Source organism: Sturnira hondurensis, unplaced genomic scaffold (assembly GCF_014824575.4).
Source record: "Sturnira hondurensis isolate 20B ecotype Veracruz unplaced genomic scaffold, ASM1482457v3 Scaffold0022136, whole genome shotgun sequence".
NCBI lineage: Eukaryota > Metazoa > Chordata > Mammalia > Chiroptera > Phyllostomidae > Sturnira > Sturnira hondurensis.
The window spans coordinates 9,676,571-9,697,292 of record NW_028094767.1 but is presented as its reverse complement, the minus strand read 5'-3'; the positions used below and the strand labels follow the sequence as shown (position 1 = coordinate 9,697,292).

The 20,722-nt window shown below is 34.4% G+C and overlaps 1 protein-coding gene across 1 annotated transcript in view; it reads right to left on the bottom strand.

Moving 5' to 3' along the window:
• Positions 1–20,360, bottom strand: part of LOC118978743 (protein eyes shut homolog) — a 753,210-nt gene extending 732,850 nt beyond the window's left edge. Inside the window, exons 1-2 of the mRNA XM_037034365.1 lie at positions 20,168–20,360; positions 17,548–19,299 (exon numbers count right to left, since the gene is read on the bottom strand). Of these exons, the coding sequence (XP_036890260.1) occupies positions 17,548–19,299; positions 20,168–20,192 (1,777 nt within the window). The 5' untranslated portion in view covers positions 20,193–20,360. The remainder of the gene's footprint in view (positions 1–17,547; positions 19,300–20,167) is intronic.
• Between the last annotated feature and the right edge of the window lie 362 nt (positions 20,361–20,722).

The following is a 20,722-nucleotide window of genomic DNA, read 5'->3' as shown; positions in this document are numbered from 1 at the left end:
GGTATTTTAAATAGCAATATAAAATTAAAAAAAAACAATTTTCTCTTCCTGCCATAATAGAGTAACAGAGATAGAAGTTAAGTGTTCATTGTGAACAACTAGGTACTGAACAGTACACATGAAGCAAAGGCCTTAAAAAATTGAACAAGAAGCTGTACTTTACAGCTTAATTATCCAATCATACTACCTAGAAGGAGCCTCTGGCCTCCAGCATGCACTATGGGAGCACGAATAGACTATGACATTCTCCATAAATAGAGGAAACAGTTAAAAATTCAAGGAGGTCAAGAAGGCTAGAGTTAGTTGGACACAGTACCAGAAAGAAGAGAATCCTGCAGAGAGCTTCAGAGAGCCATGCAGGGTTGTCCTCAAGTCTTCAAATGAGTACTAATCATAATTACATAACAAAAGTATGAGGTTGGGAACAAGCCATCAGAAAATAGCAGTTCAGCAAAGATCTGATAAGCTTGTAAAGCATATTGCTCAGGAAATGTGTGTGGAGGAAAGTGAGATGTTACTCATTTTGTGTCTGAGAAGGACTTGTAAAGATAGCTCAAGTGAAGAAAGATGGACCTATGCAAAAGAACAAGAAGTAGCATTCAAAGAGAGAGGGGAAATTAGTGAACACAATGCCAGGACCTTCCCCTAGTCAAAATGCAATAGTTTTAAATACAGCTTCTAATAATTTTAAGTGTCTATAACATTTGAACATAATATTAACAGAAACAAGACATTCTGCCTACATCAGCACAAAGGTATCCATCGACAAAAGAACAGCAAGATGATTTCCTCAGGACAGTCAATTCAATGCAGAAATTTTTTGACACTAATTTTCATCCACTCTGTGGGGTGCTGTAGGGGAATAAAGATAGGAGAAATAATGCAGAATAAATTATATGAATATCATAGAAGAATATAGAGAGAGGTTGTTCTAAAAAATACGATCCTTTTTAGGGTAGAATGCGAGGGACACTAGGGTAGCTCCTTAGAGAAATGAAGTTTTAACAGAGGCCTTTGAAACCAAAATAAGACTTCAGCAGGATTTGGGGATGAAAGTCATTTTAAATTCAGAAAGGATCTTGAGTTAAATCTGAAGTATGATGTTTAAAAGAAATAACTCTGGCATGAGAAGAAAATTCTTTCTTCTGGGCATATACAGACAACTATTACTTGATATTTTTTTTTAAAGAAAGTGAACGTTTTGGGAAAATGTTCAGAGAAACCTACAAAGTAGATAGATCTAGCCCAGTAATGGATGAGAAAAATCAATGTTGAAATACGACTGCCCTGACTGATGTGGCTTAGTAGATTGAGCTCAGGCCTCCAAACCAAAGGGTCTCTGGTTCCAATACCAGTCAGGGTACATGCCTAGGTTGCAGGCAGAGCATGAGAGGCAGCCACACATTGATGTTTCTTTCCACATTTTTCCCTCCCTTCTCCCCTCTAAAAAGAAATGAATAAATAAACAAATACATAGACAAAATCTTTTTAAAAAAGAAAGATGACTAAAACAAAGCAAAATAAATGACATAAATCACAAATACTACATCATATATGAAATTAATCTCCTTTTTTAAAAATAAATTGTAATTTATATAATGTTTTAAGTTATATTACATTTCTGTAAAAACTCAGTTGTGCATATTTTATTATAGGAAAAATGATTTCAAAATTCCATGCATCATCCTAGCAACAGAGAAATAAATAGTCACATAGTGTTTATTAATTTATGTCATAAGTATTTCTAATTATTTAGAAGGTTATTTGTCTAAAATGCATTAGACACATGAATAAGATAGACTTTATATTTGGACCGTCTATTTTTTAACCACATTGAGTGTTGGTATTGAAAGTAATAACCTTCTGTAGATAATTTAGCACTATGCTTGAAATTGATATCAAAGAAAAAATGTAAGAACATTTATGGATTAAAAATGATGTGACTAGTTTTGAGTTATTTACTTAATTGAGATTAAAGAAATAAATCAAAATTGTGCTTCATCGTTCCAGTACATTGCACTCTACTTGTTACAAAAGAGTTCCAACTGACTTGATATAAATTATTTTTAAGTTGAAAAATAAAAGATCATGTAAAGACTGTTTTCAGTATAAATGCACAGTTATGTGGCATTCCTTGGGTCTCCAGCTCAATATGCTCAGTTGCTATAGAAACCATTTCTAAGGAAACAGGAGAAAGAAGTATGGATATTTCTATTGCTGGCTGTCTGCCCAAAAGAAATGAATAGCAAACAATTAGTAATACTTCTCTTGCATATGGGTGCTTACCAATTGAATTAATGAACTGAAGAATGTATACCACCAGTTGGTAGTTTGTAGTAGCTACTAGCTACTTACTACATGCTGGTTGTTTGTATAAATATATCTATAAACAAATAAAATTATTTTTAATGTTACATTTTATTTAATTACACAAACTAGCAATGCAGAGCTAACCAAACAAGCAGATGCATTGGAAAAATGGCCATTTGCTTTTCGTTTGTTACCTCTCCAAAACTTGAGCTGGGTTGAAAGCACTGATTGGAAACACATTATATGTTACTATTTTATAACATGGGAAAAAGTTTATAGAAGTTTGTAAACAGAAAAAAATCTTACTCAGTTGTTCACTGTCTTGAAAAGAAGCTGAGGTTGGTGACTTGCACACAAGATATGATTTACACATATTTGAGAGTAATTTAAGGAGAACTGGATTAGAATTCAAGTTCCCAAACCTAAATCCAATTTCTTCCACCACAAAGTTTTCCTCAAAAATATTTTTATAGAAACAATAAAGCGAATCAAATTTATACTGAGTATCTACCCCTGTGCTCAATACTCAAGACTCAGACATGAATGAGACACAAATCTTGCTTTTAAACAACTCACTTTCTAGTGTTTGCTGAAGGCCAACAGGCAATTATGAGGGTTGATTGTAATAGAAGGGTCATTAGATGTAGTGTAGGAAGGGTCTCAGCATCACAGAGCAACTAACACTTCTGCTTGCCCTATGTCACCACAGAACCATGAGAGATAGCTGTTAGGATAAAATGAAAAGTTAAATTCATATGTTTAGCTCATTCCTACCACCTAGGAAATCCTTAATATACTTAATAGTTTTGCAGGAAAGAGGTTTGTGTTTTATTATAAATAACATATAATTCTGGCCTTCTAATAATCAGGTTCAATTGCCCTGTTTTGGGAACTGATACCCTGAGTCATAGTCACAAACACTGTCACCAGTCTCTTTCTTTACTTTTATTTTTTCTTTGCTACTCCTTCCTTCACATATAAACATTGATTCGCTTACCTCAGTCTGAACACTGAGAACCTACTGAGAATTCATTTACCCAGACTAGATCCAGGAGAGGGACACTGTCTGCGACTTTCCAGCTGGAAATCTGCCTGTTGCTGTCATCTGGTTTCTGTCTATCCCTTCGTGCTGCCACATTACAGTTTTCTGTATTTTCCTGTGCTGTGGGCAGAATACCAAAAAGATCCTTTTAATGAATTTCACCCTTGGATAATCTCTCTTTGAGTGTGAGTGAATCCTGTGAATGTGGTATCATTCTTGTGATTATATTGACAAAAGAAGGTTATATGGGCAGACCTAGTATAATCAAATGAGCCTTTTATTTTATCGTTTTATTTTGGAATGTTATTTTATTAATGCTATTACAGTTATCCTACTTTCTCCCACTTAGCTCCCCTCCACACAACCTGTTCCCCCGATTCTATAGTCTCCTCACCATTGTCCATGTCCCTGGGTGCTTCATATATGCTCTTTGACTAATCTATTCACCTTCTTTCAACCAGTCTCCCTTCTGCCCTCCCCTCCAGCAGCTGTCAGTCTGTTCCATCATTCTATGCCTCTGGTTCTATTTTGCTCATTAGTTTATTTTGTCCATTACATTCCTCTTACAAGCGAGATCATATGGTCTTGGTCTTTTACCAACTGGCTTATTTCACCTAGCATGATAGTCCCCACTTCCATCCTAACTGTAGCAAAAGGTAGGAATCCCTTCTTTCTGCTGCTAGTAAAATGAGCCCCTTAAAGCAGAGTTTCCCCACCTGCTCTGGCAACAACAGAGGAAGTCAAAGAGATTCGAAGAATGAGAGAGACTAGATACCAGGGATGTTATCCCTCACTGAGATCCAGGGTGTTACAGAGAAAGACCCTGAGAATAGCCTTTAAGAGTCAAAGCTGCATCCAGATAAGAAAACAGGCACCGAAATCCAAAAAGAGTATGGAAATTGCTCTCATGCCAAAAAGAATATGGACATAAATTTTTGTAATAAGTAGTGAGTTTAATGTAGACCCTAAACCTAGATAAGAATTGTAGCCGTACCAGAAAATCTATGTTCAGAGTATCTGTATTTCTGGCCTATATAATCTGTGAAAAAATACATTTGCATTTTTAAATCAGCAAGATTGCAGTAATTAGTTACATAACAATAAAAAACTAAGACACCATACTGTCTTTGTAAGCCCTTTTCTTCAGCATCTGACAACTTTGAACCCAGTCTCCCACTTGAGATCTCTTATTTTATTAAGTTGATTGGGGTGATATTGGTTAATAAAATTATGTAGGTTTCAAGGGTATAGTTCTATGATAAATATTGGCATTATGCATTGCATGCCCACCACTCAAAGTTACACCTTCCATCACCATGTACTTGACTCCTTTTACACCTCATTCTACCCCAGCACTGCTCTGTTGCTCTGGTAACTACCATACTGTTGTCTGTGTCCATGAACTTTTGTTTGTTTGTTTCTCTTATTTGTTAATTTGTTGATTTAAGTTATAAAAGTTAATCACATGGTTCCTGGTTTTTATGTATGACTCATTTTGCTTGGCATGATATTCTCAGGATCGATCTACATTGTTGAAAATGGCAGCATTTCATCTTTTCTTATTGCTGAATAGTATTCCATTTTACACATATATCACATCTTCTTTATTCCATCAGCTATCAAGGGAGATCTCTTTATTTATATCAATCTCCCCTGGCCTGTCATGTTTCAGCCACCTAGGCAGGGTTTTAGAGTTTGAAGTTGACATATAGCATGGTTGTTTTTTTTAATGAAGAAAATACAAAAATAGAATTCTCTATTTATAAAAAAAAAGATTTAAAAAAATGAGAAGTGATATTTCCAGTATTCTTAGAGGCAATTACATTATCTGGTCCTGAGTTTAATTGGGTCTCCAGATGACATTGTCAGGGTCAATAAAGTTAATGTAGTTTCTTTTAATTCTCGAAGTTGAATTAGATTTATAATGTTTGCCAATTTTCCTGTAGTTGTCTTAACTTAATCATAACCAAGTTTAAAGAAAGTATGACACTTCTAAAGATTAGTAGGAACTGAATACAATTCTTTCAGATTTTTCCTATTTTTTCATATCTTTATTTTTTTATTTAAAGTTTATTGTATTTTTTAAAAATTACCGTTTAGTCCCCTTACACCTCCTTCCCCCAAGCAATCACCACATTGTGGTCCACATCCACAAGTTCTTTCACCTTTTTGCTTGATCCCTCCACCCCCTAATCTCTTCTCATACTAGCTCTCACCCTGCTCTCAATCTATGAGTCTGTCCTCATTTTCCTTGGTATTTCAGTTTCTTCACTGGATGCCACATATGAGTGAAATCATATGGTGTTTGTCTTTCTCTGACTGGCTTATTTCACTTAGCATAATATTCTCTAAGTTTATCCATACTGTTGCAAAGGATAAATTTTTCTTCTTTTATATGGCCAAGTAGAATTCCATTGTGTAAATGTCTCATAGTTTTACCCACTCACCTACTGATGGACACTTGGGCTGCTTTCATATTTTGGTGATTGTAAATAATGCCCCACTGAACACAGACATGCTTATGTTCTTTTGAATTAGTGTTTTGGATTCCTTTGGATATATTCCCAGAAGTGGGATCACTGGGTCAAAAGTCAGATCCATTTTTAATTTTTTGAGGTATCTCCATACTGCTTTCCCCAGTGTGGTGATTGTGTATGTGTGTGGGGGGCAGTATAAACGGACTAAATGGTGATGGAAAAAAATGCCATGAAAAGAAATAAGTGGAAAGCTTCAAATAGGAATGTATAAAAGGATAAAGGAATCAAATGGCCCTTTCTTTCTGAGAAAGATTTATGTTAATAAAATATAAAGAGTAGTCTTTCACACAACTTTGAGACAACATGTGTTTTTATTAGAAAATTATTAAAAGCATATTATTCTTATTAAAATTGGATGTATACAACATATTGAGAATCTTACTCTCCCCTATATCCCCAGCTGTGTATAACTTAAAAAAAAAAAAACTCTTCTCTAAAAGCTTGTAGTATTTGGGGGATACTAGTTCTGCCCCAGAGTTATTATGCAATTAAAATTATTTCTTAAAAATCTGGGCACGTATATACTTATAATTTAAACATTGAGTTTCTGTTATTGTTTATATGATAAAATGAATAAAATAATACTAACATGAGTTTAATTTATTGCTTGTGATTTAGTTGATTAATATGAAATCCTTCAAAAAACGTCATTTTGAAATGAACTAAAGAGAAACAATAGATTAACTTTGATTCCTATTGCAGGAAATAAAGACAATTAGAGCCAAGTAATAAAATACAAATAAAAATACTTAACTTTTGTATAGAGATTATAATTTAAATAAAATTATTATCTTTTATAGTGCTGAATTTGCATATGTTTAAAAATATGAAACAAATATTTTGGCTAAATATTAAACATGGGGATAAGTTTGAAATAATTTTTTATCTTGCTTCTCTTTTCTCATAGAGGGAAGGGATAAGATTAGCTGATTAAAGGAGGAAACAAAACTGGCATTGTTTGCAGATGACATGATAGTGTACATGAAAAATCCTATAGCCTCTACCAAAAAACTGCTCGATATAATAAATGAATTTGGCAAAACAGCGGGATACAAAGTCAATATCCAGAAATCAAAGGCATTTTTGTATACTAACAATGAAACAGCAGAAGCAGAAATCAAGGGAAAAATCCCATTTGATATAGCAAAAACAAAAATAAAATATCTGGGAATAAACCTAACTGAGGAAGTAAAAGACCTGTATGCAGAAAACTACACAACACTGAAGAAAGAAATCAAGGAAGACACAAACAAATGGAAACATATACCATGTTCATGGATTGGAAGAATTAACATCATCAAAATGTCCATACTACCCAAAGCAATTTATAGATTCAATGCAATACCTATTAAAGTTCCAATGGCATATTTCACAGACATAGAACAAACACTTCAAAAATTTATATGGAACCATAAAAGACCCTGAATAGCAGCTGCAATGTTGAGAAAGAAGAACAAAGTAGAAGGGATCACAATACCTGATATAAAACTATATTACAAGGCCACTGTAATCAAAACAGCTTGGTACTGGCATAAAAATAGGCACATAGACCAATGGAATAGAACAGAGAGCCCAGAAATAAACCCAAATCTCTACAGTCAATTAATATTCGACGAAGGGGGCAGTAACATAAAATGGAGTAAAGATAACCTTTTCAACAAATGGTGTTAGGAGAACTGGACAGCTACATGCAAAAAAATGAAACTCGAGCACCAACTTACACCATACACCAAAATTAGTTCAAGGTGGATAAAAGACTTAAATATAAGCCATGAAACCATTAAAGCCCTAGAGGAGAGCATTGGCTGGAAAATCTCAGATATTCCACACAGCAATATTTTTACTGATATGTCCCCTAGAGCAAGGGACATAAAGGAAAGAATAAACAAATGGGATGTCATCAAAATTAAAAGCTTCTGCATGGCTAAGGAAAATAGTATCAAGATAAAAAGAGAAGCAACAGCTTGGGAAAGCATATTTGCCAATGATACCTAAGACAAAGGTTTAATCTCCAAAATATACAAAGAACTCACTCGGCTCCACTCAAAGAAGACAAGCAACCCAATTAAAAAATGGGCAAAGGACTTGAACAGACATTTCTCCAAGGAGGACATACAGAGGATCCAGAGACACATGAAAAGATGCTCAATATTGATAGCTACCAGAGAGATGCAAATTGAAACCACAGTGAGATACCATTTTACACCAGTCAGAATGGCTATCATAAACAAAGAAACAAACAAGTGTTGGAGAAGTTGTGGGGAAAAGGGGACCCTAATTCACTGTTGATGGGATTGCAGATTGGTACAGCCACTATGGAAAACAGTATGGAATTTTCTAAGAAAACTAAAAATGAACGTGTCTTTTGACCCAGCAATTCCGCTGTTAGGAGTATATCCTAAGAACCCTGAAACACCAATCCAAAAGAACCTATGCACCCCAATGTTCATAGCAGCACAATTTACAATAGCCAAGAGTTGGAAGCAACCTAAATGCCCATCGGTCAATGACTGGATCAAAAAACTATGGTACATTTACACAATGGAATTCTCTGCTGCAGAAAGGAAGAAGGAGCTCCTACCTTTTGCAATATCATGGATGGAACTGGAAAGCATTATGCTGAGCGAAATAAGCCAGGTGGTGAAAGACAAATACCATTTGATATCACTGTTAACAGGAATCTAAACAACAAAACAAACAAGCAAGCAAAATATGACCAAAGACACTCAAATATGGAACAGACTGACAGGTTCCAGAGGGGAGAGGGAAGAGAATCATAGGGGAAAAGGGGATGGACTCACATGAACAAGTATAAAGGACATATGGACAATAACTAAGGTGGAGGGTGGAAATGGGAGGGAGGTGGGGAGCACTGGGGGAGGGCAGGCCTGGAAATATAAGACAGAAGACTGTACTTGAACAGGAATTAAATAAAAAATATTTTAAAAAAGATTAGCTGATTAATTGCCACTCCAAAGATAGTAATTGCTTCCTTATTTAATAGCTGGTACTTTTCTTGTAATCCTTTACTAGTTTATGGTAGGGACTTATTTTTCCTAGACCCTTTTTTATTTGAAAAATACCTTCTGATGCTAATAACATTTATTATTTATTGTTATACAGGAGTTTAATCCTTGAGTCATATGCTTTCTTTTTTGAAACTATTATTTTCTTGTTTATGTCTTAACCATTAATAATGTATACCACAGTCTTGAAATATAGTTAACCTAAAAAAATTCATTCTCCATATCAGATGGATTCAGTTTGTCCACTTGTCTACACGTGTACTTGTGTGAGACAGAGTCCCCTTTGCTGTGACCATATAACCTAGGCAGGATCAAGAAGCATAGCAACCTTAGGAGATAAATGTAAGTTCTCTTTTATTAGCATGCCAACAACAGTAAGGTTTTTTTCACCATGTGTTTTTTTTCTTAATTTGAATAAATGTCTTAACAGGAAATTTGTTCTACACTTCTACTGATTTTGCTGTGAAGAGTAATGATAGGTGCAATTATCTAGACTTACTACCTCTAGAGACTTAGTTATGCGCAGTGCATGCTTTGTCTGGTTTTATCTTCACAAGAGCTGTGTGCTGTGGTCAAGACCAGTTTTCCCATTGTAAAGCAAGAAGGGTGAAGTATTCTAAGATCACATAATTACTAAGTAGATTTGGAACAGATAGTCTGGCCATAGAGCCTAAATTCTAAAACTACTGGACTGTAGTAAGGACACTGTGGAAAACAATACACCAATTTCTATTGGAGGAATAGTAAGACAGTATGAGTTCTTTACATAAATATTTTAGTTTCCACTTTATTTCTGTGGAATTGAAATAGGCATTATCAAATTCTTTTAAAAATAGGGGCTGATTCTTGTGGGGTTAATTAAAATAAGTATATTAAGTATATGTAATTGAAACCCTGTTGGTTTATAAAAAGAAGACTTCTTCAAGTATAAACTATAGTGCTTATGCACCTTCAGATATAAATATTAAATTATCTAAAAAACAAAATTTCAGCCTTACTTGCTTTCAGTTGTCAACATGATAAAATTCAATTTTTTTTATTTTTCATTATAGAAAGCTTGTTAGAGCACTGTAAAGAGTGACAGAGGCAATGGTATTGGAAATAGAGATAGATTAACACTAGAGAAAATTAAAATGTACCCATATCTAAGCAAAATGGTAAGCCACTTAAAAAATCGTCATATAAAATAAGAGCACAGATTAAAAATCAAGTAGAAAAAATATAGTACATGGTTATAATCTTAAATCAAGAGTTGCACTTATAAAGTTTCCAAATTATATCTAGAATTTTATCCATGTACAATTATAGATTGGATATTCAGATCTTGTTTTTCAGCATTAAATCACTCTTTAGAAAGCAAAATATGGATATTTCAGAGGAAAGAGAAGGTAAAGAGTAAAGAATAATAGGAATGTGGGAATTAATGTGTTTTCCACTCTACAGCATCCTCTAGTTCGATGCTGAGAGTTGAGAGGTTAGACACCAAGTCTAACCATGAAGCTGTGAATTCAGGATGAGGAGGCAGACAGACCCTCAGGAAGGAAGAGACAGCCTCATATGGAATTTGGCGGCCCAGGGAAGGTGGTAAGGACTGCCTCAGAGCATCAGCTGTTAAATTTTATGGAGAAAGATATGAAAGTGTTAATGGGAATTAAAGAGACCTATGAAAAGCTTAGAAACCTCTGTCAAAGTGAAATCAGGGGTTTAGACCTTGTGAGGTGCAATAGTGTGGTTATATTCAGAAACCAAGCATCAGAATAGGGTAAATCAGCCAACAACAAGTGAACAAGTCAGAGGTAGATGAGATAGCAATAAAATCCATGGCAAGTATCAAGCTTAGATTTCAAATATTCGAAGCTTAAGGATCATGAAGGTATTAAATGTGGCTTCGGCAGTAGCCTAGAGGCTAAAGAGAGTGTGTAGAGTTGGATGAAAAAAAAACCTAAACATTTAAGGAGAGGCTAACATTTAGGTGGCATTGTGACAGATCACATATATAAACACAAACACGTGTATATATAGACACACATGTGTGCACACACATACAGGCATGCGTGTAGACACACACACGAGCATATATCTAGATACAGATGCACATTTGTGTATGCATATGCATATATACATACACATGTGTGTATGCATGTATGCACATACATACGCATATACATACACATATACACCTACTGGTTAATATGGATATGTGTATGTGTGTATATATATATATCCAAATTTCAAAAAAGTGACTTCACAAAATTAGTGATAGTCCCATCTTATAGATGAATTACAGAGGTTAGTCAGATAATTTTCTAAAGACAAAAATCAAGTAAGTCACAGAGTCAGAATGCTATTATTTTTTTCATTTTCAAGATACTTCCATATTAACCAGGAAATGAAATTGTGTAACTCAGAGTTCTTAAAATTGTAGGAAAATAGCCTGGGAAATGCATAAGGATTCTGCACCAGCCTTTGCCTTTAGCACATCCTTACGGGAAGATAGTGAGGCACACAGGGAGAATATCATCTGACAGCAGAAGTCAGAGACTGGGGTGGTGCTGCTGCCAGCCACCACCAGAAGCTAGCGAAAAACAAGAAAGAATTTACCTCTACAGGTTTCTTTGAAAGAAACAAGGGACATCTTGTTTTTGGACTTCTAGGTTTAAGAAGTATGACACACACACACACACACACACAAATAAATTGTGGTTGCTTTCAAACCACTCAGTTTGTGCTACTTCATTACGGCATCCCTATATCAAAAATGTATTCGTAATTTGTGTGATGGGGACAAAATTTTAGCACCAATGTTATCTAATTCTGCTCATCTGACAAGTGACTTGCCTATGCACCAACGTAGTTTTTCTCAATGCTTTATACTATTGTCAGCCACATGTACATAGGAAGTTGAAAAAAAGATATTTCTATTGCCTCCCAAATCTCATGTCTTCATCTTCTGCCTTCTTCTCTTTTAAATATTTTGTAATTCTAGCATCTTTTCTCTCAGTAGTTCATATTACATCATTAGGCCTCTCCACTCCATATTGACCTACTGTTATACACAAACACATGAGCACATATCCAAGTCTATATGCATACCAACACATACATACTTATATATATACTGGTTATACCATCACATGATAACTTGAATCATTCAATGTTTTGATTAGTAGAGAGTTCTTACATTCAACATGAAGTCATGAATAAATTTCCAAGAATAGTATAGATAAACATGTATTTCATGGTGAACATGACTGGTTAAATCATGGCAGATGCAGAAGTTAGATGGTCTTTCTGTGCCTCAGGGACATACTCAGGAATGCCATTGTTAACTTATCAGACTTTTGCAACGTAATGGATTATTGTTAAACACAGCTTTACAGCTGATAAATGCAAGATCGATATACTTGTAGCACATCTGGAAAAAATGGTTTGCATAGATTTCCCTTATTTGTCTTCAGGGGATGACTTAAGATAATTTGCTTAATAAAATGAGTTACCAAAGTAAGTGAAAACAATCAAATACATCAGCAAATCTTGTTGGCTTGACCTTCAAACTATATTCAGAATCTAATGATTTGTCAAGACTTTATTGCTGATTCCTGGTCTGAGCCATAGGCATTTCTCACCTTGACTAGGGCATCAGAGCCCTAAATGGTCTCCCTGCCCACTCCCACTAATCAGTTCTCAATAGTGCAGCCAGAGTACCATCTACATTAGGTCATTTCTCTGCTCAAACCCTTGGAATAATTTTGTTTCATTCAGAATACAAGAAAAGCCTTTAAAATGGCCTAAAGTTCTTGGAATCTGATTTTGTTTTCCTTACCCTATTGTCAATTTGACATCATACTTTAAAAGTCTCTCTGTTACCTGTTTTTACCACATGGCTTCCTTGATGTTCTCAGAAAAAATGTCAAACATACATCTACCTTAATGCAGTACTGACCCAATTATTCTGTGCGGGTTATTTTTTCCCTATATTTATGCACTATCTTCTCGTTCAAGATGGTTTCCCCAAAGAGATCACAGTATATATTCTTTCACACATACACATGCACACAAATTCTGTAACATAACAATATCACATTCAAGCACACCGGATGACATTTTAGGTGAAATGTTCAAATTACTGTCCGTCTCACGTGAGACATTTACATACCCTCCCACCCATACTTAAGCAGGTATTACTTCTGCTGGGCCTTGTATAATACATATATCATATGCAAGATAAATATACTTAGGGTTGTCAGGAACATATATAAAGACACATGGACAAAGCCAAAGGTGGTTAGGATTGAGGGCGGAAGGTAGGAATGACTGGAGTGGGGGGGAATGGAGGGGGAGAAATGGAGACAACTATACTTGAACAACAAAAAATTAAAATATAGAAATAAAAATATACTTAGGATATACGTTTAAAATATATATTATATATATGTACAACTACATATATACTCTATAAGTATAGTAGAACTATACTATGTATACTTTATTATATGTAACAGGTAATAGAGAAATACAGGTTCATTTTGCTTAGCATTTGCTGGAAATTCAGCTGTAGGAGGACAGGAAGCATGTGTTCTGTTGAGTAATGCATTACTCACGCCGTAAGCAGAGACCAGGGCATGGTGCATCCTCCACAAAAGGCCTTGCTAATTGAAACATGGTTATTGAGAAAGAACATAGGTTATGCTAATCTTAGATGATAACACTGTCAAGTGGTTTGAGTAATATCTTAATTATTGACATTATATAACATCTCAGAATACTACAAATGGATCTTCATAAAAGTGACAACCTGTCGCACTAAGCTATATGCTGCAAGTATAAATAGATTTGGGAGGCAATAGAAATATCTTTTTTTCAACTTCCTATGTACATGTGGCTGACAATAGTATAAAGCATTGGGAAAAACTACGTGGGTGCATAGGCAAGTCACTTGTCAGATGAGCAGAATTAGATACACAGGCCCTACCCATAGGCTGAAGACTGTGAGCTTCAGGCTTAAACATGCCCATTTAGAGATCAAATAAATATTAACTGATATTTTATCTTAATTATTTTATACTTATTTTTGAAATTTTATCTAGTTAGTCCTCATGGAACTTATTTTGGTATAAGGTAGAGAGAAGGAATTCTCAAACTAACAATGCATTAACACAAGTTATTAAATATTAAAATCTTGTTCTATCAATTTAAATCTCTTTTTTATGTTTTATATCTATCATGTTTATCTTGATTTTGTATTCGATTTCCTCTTATATGCATCTTTGTAATAGTATCACACTATTTTGTTACAAGTTACTTTAATGTATTGCATAAAATACAGGCTCTCTTATTGTCACACCTGTTCAATATTTCCCTGGATGTTCTCTTCCACTTCAAAATGACTGGATCAAATTCTAAATATTATTCCATTTTAACTTGTTTGAAATTGCTGTATATTCTTCAAATATACTGTTATGTAGCATTAGAGGCAAAAGTCTCATGTCTCATATAAGGACATCATATTGCTATTTATCTACTTTTATGGTTTTTCAATAAACTTTACCTTTCAAACTTTGCTCTGTATGGTTTTAAGTATCAGTAGTATTTTTCTGTTAATTAATTAATGTGTTTTGTCATTATATTTTTAAGTGATAAGTATGAATTTTATGCACATGTGTACATAAAGCATTTCAAGTTATTTGAGTTTAATAAAACTACCTCTTCTGTTTCAACTTTAAAAATAACATTGAATATTGTGAGTCTTTATACTTTGTTATGGTTATAAAATATAACACTTAGAAATAAAAGGAAGATAATGTAAATCCTTATGGTAAAAATAAAATAAAAATACTCATTAAACTATACCTTGTCAATTTTTTTAACCTAATGATACAGTAAATTATATCATTAAATGCCTTAATTTGACTCATCTTTTTATTCCTGTATAAAATATCCCCTTGTCATTTACTAGAGTTTTATTAATATTGTATGGCATCATATTTTAATTTAGCATTTTATGACTATGAATGAAAAATGAAACTCAAAACTTTTTATTTTGTAAAATGTTTGTTATCCATTGCTATTAGAGAATATTTGGATCAGGAATTCTGGTTACTGTCTGTCATAGCCTTCCCAAATGATTAGTAGAAAAAAAGAAAGTCATATCATTATGAGAAAACAATGTTTTGTTTTGTTTTTTTCTCTTAAACTTTATTTGCCTCGTGAGTTAAACCAAACCACAAAGGCTGCTGTGGTTTAGAGGATATCTGAGAAAAACTATTTTGATCCAATTGAATAAAGCTGTCATTATACTACATAACCAGCAATTCTACAGTTCAGAAATCACAAGAAACATATTGATACCTCCATGAAGCTTCACTTTGCTTATTACAAAAGGTTGCTTGGAGGGTCATATTTTTCTCAGCAACCCACGGCAATCCAAGAAATCCACCACAGTAAGGGAACTCAGAATTACAGGCTTTCTATCTTACTTACATTTTTAGTATGGAGGTAGGATGTAAGGAGGACATAGTACCAATGATCCACTTTAAAAACATACTAGGAATTCTTTGTTCATCAGTTACACACTTGTTCTACATTTTGGCAGTGTCATGGAACCTTATCAAGATTTTAGCACTGCAGTCCATTCTACTGTGGCCTACCCCACCTGTCTTTTACGTGAAGAGACTAGGTCAGATGTGTTTTTAAAGATTGTTTCCAGCTACTGAATGAGTCTGGTCAACCAGAAATGCCAGGAGGATACTATAAGACAAGAGAGAAATGAAGTTGGGTGAATGTTCCCTGGTCTCCTCCTGGTTGTTTGGCCTCAGATCGCCTGTGTCCTCTCCCTAAAGGCCTCTCCCTTTTGCACACTGGCAGCTTTTCTCTTTAGATTCTGGGGTTTGAAAACTGCTCTTTCCTCTGTCCCTCTTGGCATAGGGGTAGTAATGACATTCTGCTGCTACTAGTTTTTTTAGAATCATAATATCTCTCATCATTTTCCTTAAATTTTACCAATATCTTGTAAATAACTTCTCTATTAAACTCTTCCCAAATATTCAATTGGAGTGTGCAATCTATTCCCTGATCTGGTCCTGACCAACACAGTAGGTGAACATATTGGAAAATGCCAACATGTACCTTGTAAATAATTGACTATCAGAACTAAAATGATGAGCAAAGCAAGTAGAACTAGGAGGAGACAGAGAGTTGGAGAAGGTAGAAAATCTTTGAAGACTGTTTGCTGTGGTAGTGAGGAGATGGGAAAAATGGAATGTGACAAATTTTATTCATAAAGAGCAAGCCTAGATTTGGTTTTCTATGAATGTGGATTTCCTGATTATTTCTAAAGGGACTAATTGTGTGAACACAGAAGGTGTACTCAGTTGCATTTACTAAAGAACTTACACGTGACAAGTGATGTATTAGGCATTGCTGATAAGTCATACTGCTTTACAAAAAGCTTTCACTTGTAGAAGTACAAGAATATTTCATTTAAATTTATAATTTGGTTGTGGGCCAGGTCCCTGGTTGGGGGCAGGTCCCTGAGAGAGGCAACCAAATTAGTGTTTCTCACATATATCAATGTTTCTCACCCCCTCTTTCTCCTTCCCTACCCCTCTCTCTAAAAAAATAAATAAAATCTTTAAAAAATTATAGTTTAACTTTATGTATTTTTTTAGAAATTTTATGAAGAAAACCATATCCTACTGAATATACTAAATATGATGATTTGGTCTTTCATATTACTGAGTTGCCAGCCACAAATTACACACCTAAAATTTAATAAGATGTACACGTTTCTTCTAAAGCATACACACACAACTACAACAAACACATAAAAACAATTTCTCATTGAGTGAAAATTAACCTCACTGCCATAGTTACACTTGAAATTCTACAAGACAGAACTTCTCTAAGTGACGAAAAATATTTTACTGCTAAGTACAATTCATGAAACCTTTTTTTGCATGCTTCCCAATTTGATAGCAATTACAAGGAAAAATTAGTGATTTCTAAAGTGCTTTAAAGTAAGAACAGTTATCTAAGAAAAGTAGCTTTTCATTAATGATTTCAAATTCACACATGTAGTATTATCTTGTTTTAATATTTATGTGTTATTTTGTTAAACAAAAGACATATATTTAATTTATATTCTGAGCTATATTCATGAAGACATCACAGCTTTGCGTGAAGAAATGATAAAATGCACCATGTAGGATGGGAAAACCCAACAATTTTCCCTTAATTCCTTCATCTTTCCTGTTAAAAAATAAAATACCACTACTAGAAAGTGTCATGTTCTATTCAACTTGACCAACAAGCTATTTCAAGAAATGAGAATACAAGTTTTTCCTAAACTTTGAAAGATCTGTTGTAATGAATTGAACTAGTCCAGTTTCTGATTGCTTGCCAGCAGTATAGCCGTCTCCCACAAGCTCTCTATTGATATGGTAGCCTTTGTGGGAGTGCATAAAGAATAACCATCTGTGTCTGGTACAACAGCAGGTGCCATCTTCATTGACTGGCTCCTGCTCTGATTACAAAGAGGCTGTTTAGAGCACCTGGTGACTACAACAGGCTCTTTCTTCTCTTTAGAAAGAAACGCATTTCTGAAATTTTATTGAACTGAAATGGAGAAACTCACCAGAAACCATCAGCTGACGAGGTACTGGAACGGACTCCGGTAAAGTCAAAGTAAGGGATCTAGTGAAGGGAAGCCTCTGGACTACAGCAACAGATTCCCAATCACGCACACTAGGCTGAAGGTCCCATTTGTACCACTCTGGAGAAGTTCTGAACTCTTCTGTTAAATCAGATGTTAAAGTCACATAATCTGTAAAATGTGTCCAATCTGGCATAAATACAGACATGGGGAAAGAGGCCTGCATTGGAAGTGACTGAGTTGGTGAAATGGTATATAATGCAACATTAGAGGTTGCTCCTAAAATGTCAGACATTAAGGCTACATACGGTGGAGGTTTATTTTTGAGGTCATTTGAATGTACAGTTGCTGGGTGACTTTGTAAATTTAACTCAAAATTCAGAGAACCATCACTTGTGAGAAGTTTGAGCTGTTGTTGAGATTCTTCACTTTTTTTCATGGCCAATAAATTATCTTGATTCAGTACTTCAGTGGGATCCATAGTTATGACATGTTTTCCTATTTTCAATATTTTAAAAATGTTTCTTGATAGCAATAGATCATCAGTAGTCAGTTTTGAAGTAAAATCAGAATGCATCAGGTCGAAAAAATCAGTTTGTGAAGGGACAATGGATAAACCAGTCTTATCCAAACATAAATCGACATCCAAATTACTTGATAGGGTAATGGCTTCCTCCAAGGATGAGGATAAAATTATTGCTTTTGTACTCTTTTCAGACAGAAATAAAGATGACAATTCTGTGAATGCCACTGGTGGTGTTATTTCAGTAGCAGAAGAAAACGAATGCCCAGAAGTGATAGTTTGAGTTCCCATTAGTGCATACCAGCTGGCTAATATCTCTGAGTTCATCCCGAATGTCTCATAAAAATGGGACTGTTTGCTATGCAAAACTTGATCTGAGAATTTATGAGAGGATTTTATTTCAGTCATAGAACATGTTGCACATGTTTGGCTTAATTCACTTAAGGAATCAGCAGTTTGTGATTTGGTGTTTGTGAGTCTCCGGTTGCTAGATGCTTCAGTAATAATCCGATATTCACTGGGATTGGATGCTTGTGTAGTGAATCTGTGCAGAGTTGATGAGTTTAAGAAGGCTACCTGTTTAGAGATAATTACCTTAGCAGGAGAAATAGGAGACATTGAGGAGCTCAGCAATCTCCAGTACTCTCTTCTTGAAATTAAGGAAACAGCTGAATGTTCTTCAGTATCCTCTCGAGCCCCCCTGGAGACAATGGGAGGTATGCTTGTGGAAGCAGTTGTGAGAAGGGATCCGGCGGAGAGGAACGAGTGCCTGTTTAACTGAATATCAGCCTCTGGAATGCCTCTAATTACTGAACTCATTGTGGTAGCAGACAAGGCAACAGTCTGATAATGGTCAAATAATGAAGATTGTGTAGGAAAAATAAAATCTGTCAGTAAGGAACAGATGATAAATGAGGTCCTCTCTTCCCTGTTGAGGAAAAAGAATCCTGGTGTGACAGCTGAAGTCTGCATAGGCACACGTGGTATTGATGTTGTGCCTCGGACAATTTGTGTTAGATCATGAATATCAAAATTCAGAAACTGAGAAGAGGAAGCATCTGTGGAAGAAGAAAGACTGTATTTTGCTGAAAGCTGTCTAGTAGAAATCGGTACTTCCAATAAATAGTTTTCAAAGGATATGCCAATACTTAATACTGATAGATCAGCAGTTGAAAAAATATCATGCTTGAAAATGTCTGTCTCTTTTGAACCTTCAGAAAAGAAAAAGCCAAATTTAAAAAACAAAGAAGAAAAAATGAATTAAAAATAAACCACCTTGGCCCTGGGATGAGCCTCCCGCAAATTACACTGCCATCTCACATTATATGCAGACAAATGTGGATCTGTAATTCATACTGCATATAACACTGTCTGAGAAAGTTTAGTGACTGCACAACTCCTTATTCACATTCCATGGGAGGGCCAACATCAGAACAAATGGGGTTAGGTAGAATGGACATATTATAAACGACATGTAAATGACTCCTTGGAATTGTAAAATATGATAATTTACAACTCTTTGTCAGTGATAGAATCAATGACTATTTAACCTATTGGATTAGGAATGTTAGAAAATATCATTTTACCTTCTAAACAGGCAAAATATTCTGTATATTTAAATTGCATCATATTATATTTTAATTTAATTCTTAAAAGAAGAGAATATGTAGACAAACATTGAAAACAGTATTTTTAAATAAATTGATAGCCATAGAAATTTACATACAACATTTAAAGACTATGAATAAACACAATGAAGAAAATAGTACAAAGCCATTTAAATAAGTTTTACTGATTGTTAAAACAAAATGAGCGAAAATTGGGTGTCCTGCTTTCTACCAAAATTTATATTTCAGAATAAAGACTATTAATGAACTTTTTGTACTCTTTTAGAAAGAGTATTTATTACCAAAGTCTATCAATATTCTTAAAACAAAACTTAAACAGTAACATAACCAACAAAATTCTAAGATGATTTTGTGTTCCTGATATATTATGTATGATAGAAAAATTAAAATAAGTCAGAAACACATCTTTTTCAAATATAAACATCTCCATATCTTACTCTCATGTACTTACCTTGATCAACTGAACGAGTCTTCATTATAGTCCATAGTTTTGCAGTCCTTGGAGATGGAAAGCTACTGACTAAAGTCACAGAAGAGGGCACTATATATGTTTGTGTAGAAATGGCATCTGTTCTTTGAGAGGAGTAAAGGAAACAGCTAACTCTCCTTATTTCATCACCACAAAGAAACCCAGTGAAGCAGGCCTGCAAACAATAATCACCTTAATTAAACTCACAGTTTTCCTTCTTTTTTAATTCCTGAGAAATAACTTTTTTTAGTTTTGAAATCATTTGCATTTTTATAGTCATTAAATAGCTCAATGCATCACCTTATTTAGTTTAAAAATAAAATTTCTACAGTAAATTTTATGTACATTTCAAAATTAATTCATCCTTTTCAATTTTGGTTATGCTCAATTGAATGGCTAAATTTGTTCTTAATTCCTTTGTTTTAAGTCAAAATACCGCTTTATATTTGCCTTGAGGATATTTTTTTCTAAAAAAATTGTATGTGTGGGAGTCAATCTAAATGTAGCGGCTCTTTTAAAAATTATAAACATTTTTGG